We start from the raw sequence: 6,616 nt of genomic DNA, 5'->3' as shown, positions 1-6,616 counted from the left end.
GGGAACTGCAAAAGGACATCATGTGAACCATAAAAGCTTCCTTTCACCAATACTGTACCCAAACGACCTTACAGTAATAACGGCCTAAATTAAAATATTCCATCTACGGTGCACAGCATTCTAACACCAGGAACTTTCCATAGAAATATCGGGAATTAACATCACATTATATACACATGTATAAGCTATAAAAATCAACTGTAACCTGCCATCTAAACACAAAAATTTCTAAGATGAAAGGCATTCATTTCATTGATTTCAAATAAGGCTTGAGATTCGGGTGACCACCTGGGATGCCTCGTGGCACAAACAAATGAACTTCATGTTTACTCTACATCAAAAGTAGCCAATATGGGGTCTTCCTAACTCCTTGATGTTACTTCAAAGCCAAGAGATCTCCAATGAAAGAAGGTTTTACAATTATATAACCTAGACAATGGAATAACAATACAATATAATAAACTCTTTACTAAAGCATTTAAGCTAATGATTTCTAAGAAGAAAAAAAAAGCTAATAGAGAGAGTATTAAAGATGAAAGCCAGCGTTTCAACAGCAAACACTTGCTACCAAATCCGGCTCAATAAGATCAAAGCATTAATTAACTCGAATACATAATGTTCACGAAATCTAAGAATCCACGCAGAATCATGCAACTCAGGATCTCCTTTCCAACTAAAGTCAACTATGAACAAAGTTTAATCACCATTATGTTTCGTATTCCAACAGACAATTAGTATCATCAAAGAACTACACTTGATATTAAATGAGAGATTTCTCGTGAATAGCAACTATCGGTCTTTTGAATTTATAGTTGTATAAACGTTAATTGCGGAGGCACTTTTGACAAGGGCAACACAACGTTCCATAATACTGCATACAAACAATTACCTACTGCGAATGATACGAAAGCGATGACTCTCTCATAGATTCTCAATCTATGAAACATCCTGTGTCACGAAGAACACGCGATGAATTTAAGTAACAAGAGAATTTGCTATGTATGAGCTAAATGACTTGTAGCTGTCTAAAGTTAAGGCAAAACAAAAACAACACGGCGTAAAAAGACCTAATTACAAGTGAAATGTGAAGACATATCTTCCACTGTCTCAGTAAATCCTTTCAGTGCTTAAGTATCTGAGGTAAATAAATAAGATATATATATATATATATATATATATTATATATATATATATATAATATATATATATAAGGCTACAAGACAGCTTATCCTGATACTACCTAAACTAAGAGCCTCCACTTACTTTCCATAGGTGCTTATTTTCTTTCAACCAGGATCCAGAGAACTCTTCCCTGGATTCTGCTTTGAACCAGATTCACTTCCAAAGTCGAAGAGAGTCTTAAAACATAATAATATAGGACAGTATACTGGATACTTGTAGTATTTTATCCGAGTTGTTTATACATTTCAAATACTAATCCAAGATCCCACTGGAGTCCTCCACAAGTGAAATACATAGTCTATATATACTAAATACATATGATATATATATATATAATGTATAAGAATATATTTAAGTATATTATATTATTTAATACTGAATACACACTATATATCAAAATGTACTGGAAAATCTTGCTATCATGTTCACTTTTTTAAGATGACTTATATATGCTATATATATATATATATATATATATATATATATATTATATATATATGTATATAATGAATATACACTATATCCAAAATTTACTGGAAAATCTTGCTATCATGTTCACTTTTTAAAGATTACTTTCATGATACTATTAGTCTATGCTTCTGACTAGTTAGAAACATAAGATTAATACTCACACATTCTTTAAAAAACCACAAAATGTCATGAACCTGAATTGCAAGCTCTAGATGTTGAAAATGCTAATTGCCCTGTATTTATTTAATAATTATTACTTTTGTACTTATTTCTAGCATCATTGTATTTTCATAAAAATTTTCGTTTTAGACAAAATTGTATGTTCCTTAGGCTATATAGTTCATTTCTGGACACCAATAACAATTTGCAAATTGATGCATTTTTGTAAAAAATTAACAGAATTTACTCGTTGTCTGATTTACTAGCAAATTCAAAACTAAACATAAGAGATCACTACCGTGAAGAACTTAATAAGACCAATGGTTCACATTTCTAAACTCTTAAAAAGATGACTCTAAAAGAACACCAACCAAGTCAAAGTTAAAAAGCATTGCAGCTGGAGTACAATGGAATGTTGTAAAGAACCTTTAATGCCATTTCCAGTTGGAAACAAAAGGCACACTTTAAGAAGTAACTCAGCTGGGGAAATGAAGAAAGTAATAGTAAATTGATACAAAAAATACAGCAGATACTGATAAATAGAATCTAAAGTATGATACCCAAATATAACAAAGACAAATATTGTTATGGAGCTTCAAGAAAACAACAAAAACTACAATAGCTCCCATTCACAGCAGTGGAAAGATGTTCTAGTTTAGGCTTCTAATCTAGTAATGGCAGAGGCATCAAAGAATCCTAGTAGAGTAAGGATACTGACAAGTAAAACTTCAAGTACTGAACAGAAAGCAGTAAATCCAGAACTGATGACACCATATCAGTGTTAGTTCCCTATGCAAATAAGATACATGGATAATGACCTACAAACCTTCATTGTTTTGAAACTTGATATACCTCAATATTTCAGTAAGTGTTTTTCAGATGGTACATTTCCCAAGATGCTCCAAACATTGACACGAAAACAATATAGTACGTACTTAAAAGTGTAGCACTGAGTTCACTAATTTTGCTAATGCTAGATGCCTAATTTCCTGACATTATTATTTGATATATTGTTAAGTACTGGACTTTCAATTATTATCTAGCTTTCTTGAAGCATTAGAAGATATGCTTTTCAACCAATGCCAAAAGTATGCATAAAGTCAAAGGTTACATTTGAGTTTAGTCGAAGGTAATACTATAGCTGGTTCACTTAAGGCAGATTCTTGGATGAGCCCTATGCTTAAGAGACGTTTGTTTGGCGGCCGCTGATTGGCTGGTACCGGGAGGTAGGCAGCTCCCAGCCAATCAACAGCTGGCAAACAAACATCTCGCAGGTATAGGGCTCACCCAAGAATCTACCTTAAGTAAACCAGCTATAGTACGTACTAATACGTACTGTTAAATTCAGTATAAATAAAGTAAACAGACCTGACAACATTTTTAAAGCCAATAAGTATGCAGCCTATCAATAAATAAATATGCCTACATGTTAATATACTTCTACTAGAGCTAGTGTTAATACTTAGCTCCAAATCATGTAGCATCCCATCTCTGATATAAAGAGGAATACAGAATGCCTGACTAAGCTATTCACAATTTTTTTTTATCACACTTCAAGTGGCTAATGTAACAAATATTGTGATGGTTATTTTTTTTAATGCTTTGGAAAATTATTTAAATTTACTTTCTGAAAAATACTCAACAGGAAATAGGATAACACTAAATCCTGAAATTTAATAACTGAGCTACATACAGTACCTTCATCGGGGTATCTTTTTATAGTACTTGCATTACAATTCAGTTCTTAAAGTACCCTGACTGCTCATAGCAAAGGTTTCCCTTATGCAATTGGGTAAACAACCGACTGGACTGGCCAGCCCACTACCTACCGCATTTGTGGCCACCCTCCGAAAAAGTACTTTAACACGTCCTGACACCAGAGATGGTCATCAGTCATGAGTTGTTGGTGGTGAGAGGAACAGCTCGATACCTCTACTCTCCTTTTGAAGTATTTTCTCCAAAGTTAGAAATTAGGGCCATATTTTAAGATTACACAGGTCGCACCTGGTAATTGAAGACGTGAACAACACACGCATGTGCGAGAGAGCGAGCGTGACTCCACATAACTTCTCGAAAAATTTTACTTACAACTCAAAAATGTTTCGAAGATTGACGCCATCTCGATTTTTGCAGAGTCGCTTGTGTCAACAAACTTCCCATTTCCTGTGCTAAATCCACACACCACTTGTACCCATAGATGCTGGGGCACTTTCATCACAACAATCTTAAACACAGACTTCCAACCACTACTTATCCAAGGGAACTACTATTTTTAGTAGAAGAAAAAGAAGAACAAGCGTGCACTAGATAATTATTTAAATAAACAGTTAAACGGCAGTATAAGGTCATGAATTGCATAAATATTTTTACTTATTCATGATTATTAATTTGAAAATATTCGTTGTTGAAAAAGTAACTAGATTCCTAACTCAAATATCAACAGTACGTTTATCAGTGTTGCCAATTGGTATGTGTTCACCCTCCAAACTGGGTATAAAACTTACACAAAACCAGGGAAATATGTGAAATTAATGTATCTATTTGTAGTATATATACATATTACAGCAATTTTATCATTACTGCATTACTATGACAACTAGAATTCATGGAAACAGTTTGTAAATGCATCGACGTATGTGTGAAGCTCCAATAGATTGGCAACGATGAGTCATTTTGCCGTCGTCTGCTCGTAAGTACTTCAGAAACATCTGTAATTTTGGGGGGAAAATTTGGTTGCAAAAAAGGGATAATAGACATGAATTAAATAAACATTCTGAAGTAACAAAGTAAAGTTAAACTGAATACCCCTATAAATTAATAAACTGAATACCTTATAAATTAATAACAAACAAAAAATGTGGGGGGGGGCATGCGACCATGTGGAGCCCCTTAAATCTGGCATTGTTTCATAACTGCCTTTGTATTAATCGATAATGATTACTGACAGGAACTGTTGTGTTTCTTTACCGCTTAACCGGAGCTTTATGCATTTTTTACCATTTCTATCTTGAAATTCACTTGATTTTGCCAATCTCATTCCCTAATCCACCGTGGTTTCCTACTGGTATTTTCCATACATTTTTTTAATAAAGTTGGCCAAGGAAACATAAAAATGAATGGTTTGCAGCAACATTAATAATTGGAAAAGCATAGTAGCCTAATAAGCCCCCATAAAAATATAGGGGTGGTTTTCAAAACAAAAGGGGCAGGCAGGCTCCAACACTACCTCCAAGCTAAAGTTTAGACCATGTTTTCGACGTTCAGTGTAAAGCACCCCTGGTCAGGTCAAGGCCCGGTGCCTTACCTAAATCAGGTTAGGAAGGTAGTAAACCTAAGTTCTGGTTAAGTCAGGACATGGCGTTCTAGGAAAGGTCAAGTTCTTTTTTTGGCAGAACCTAGGCTATGGTTACGATTCACCTAGCCTATAGGTATCTTGTATAGGGAGAGGGACTACCTACCTGGCCGACTACCTTAACCTGTCATCATACTAAAACTGCTTTCACAGGTTTTGCTTCAGCTAGCTCCCTATCCCTAACTTGGCCAAGGCTAAGTGACTAGCTAGTAGTACCTACTGCCTTGTGCTTCTTTAGCTTACCTGTTACCCAGAATGACAACTCCCACCATACAATAATGACGGCAATGATAAGCCTAGTCTTGTTTCACCTCCCAACATAAGGCTACTAAGGTTAGTCTGGGTTAGACTACCTACCTCCTACCTACTTAATGAAAACCAGCCTAGTCTATCGTTCATCTTGAACTGTAAAGCCAAGGAAAAAATTCCAGATTCAGCATTAAAATTCCCAATTCATTCTTAACTAAACACGATTACTGATCCACCTACATAGACAATGGACAAAGCAACTGCCTTTTTTTTCTTTTCATCTCGCATTGTGATTAAAACGCCTTCACATTATACTACTACTAGCTACCTACCTCCATAGCTTGGCCAAGCTCCAAATCGAAGGTAACGACACATATCGCATGCACCCAATTGCTGAAATTGTCCCAAGGTATCATTGGCACGTCCTTTTCGTCATTCGGCGGCATTCTGTCCAAGATTTTAATTACGTGTTCACTTTCTAATATGGAATTAGAGACTTCTCAGACACTTCAACCCTTGGAACTCTCACTGTAAACAAACCACTACTGATGGCTTCTGTCTCTGCCAGGGATGACACCCACTTCGTTCCCTCCCGCTCGCTAAAGTAGCTAAATTAAAGACAGCCCCCGCCCCCACCTATCGCTAAGCTTGGCTACTTTTATCAACGTTGTTAAATATTTGCGGCAAAATTATTGCTACAATTATATTACTGCTGAGAAATTCACAGAGTCGTGCATGACTATTGTATGACCAAAATACACAATTATTATATAATAAATAAGTTGTATTATCTGTAAAAGATAAAAACAAATCATATCCAGCACCTGAACGTTATTTCTCAGTTTTTAAGCTTTTTAACGTAAACACTGAGGAGGAACACCATTCCAGTTCTTATAACAACTTTTATTTATATACTGCAGTTCATTATTATTATATTATTGTTATTATTATTATTATTATTATTATTATTATTATTATTATTATTATTATTATTATTATTATTATTATTATTATTTACCGACAATAACCCTTCCTTCACTGAAATGACCGCCATTTCCCACCCATTCAATTTCTCCAGTTGCTTTATATTTCATACCACGAAAGAAAAAACAGGAACATTATTATTACTTCATTGCTAGAGTTTTATGTAATAAAATTCTCTTCTCTCTCTCTCTATCTCTCTCTCTCTCTCTCTCTCTCTCT

The 6,616-nt window shown here is 34.7% G+C and overlaps 1 protein-coding gene across 2 annotated transcripts in view; it reads right to left on the bottom strand.

Moving 5' to 3' along the window:
* The window catches only part of LOC135220851 (protein DENND6A-like), an 89,807-nt gene extending 83,804 nt beyond the window's left edge, over positions 1-6,003 (bottom strand). For both annotated transcript variants that reach the window (XM_064258417.1, XM_064258418.1), the window contains exon 1: positions 5,746-6,003. In XM_064258417.1, the coding sequence (XP_064114487.1) occupies positions 5,746-5,859 (114 nt within the window). In that variant the 5' untranslated portion in view covers positions 5,860-6,003. The remainder of the gene's footprint in view (positions 1-5,745) is intronic.
* Positions 6,004-6,616: the final 613 nt, after the last annotated feature.

Source organism: Macrobrachium nipponense, chromosome 2 (genome assembly GCF_015104395.2).
Source record: "Macrobrachium nipponense isolate FS-2020 chromosome 2, ASM1510439v2, whole genome shotgun sequence".
NCBI classification, from domain to species: domain Eukaryota; kingdom Metazoa; phylum Arthropoda; class Malacostraca; order Decapoda; family Palaemonidae; genus Macrobrachium; species Macrobrachium nipponense.
The sequence above is the reverse complement of the archived record's forward strand: the minus strand, read 5'-3'. Positions and strand labels throughout refer to the sequence as shown.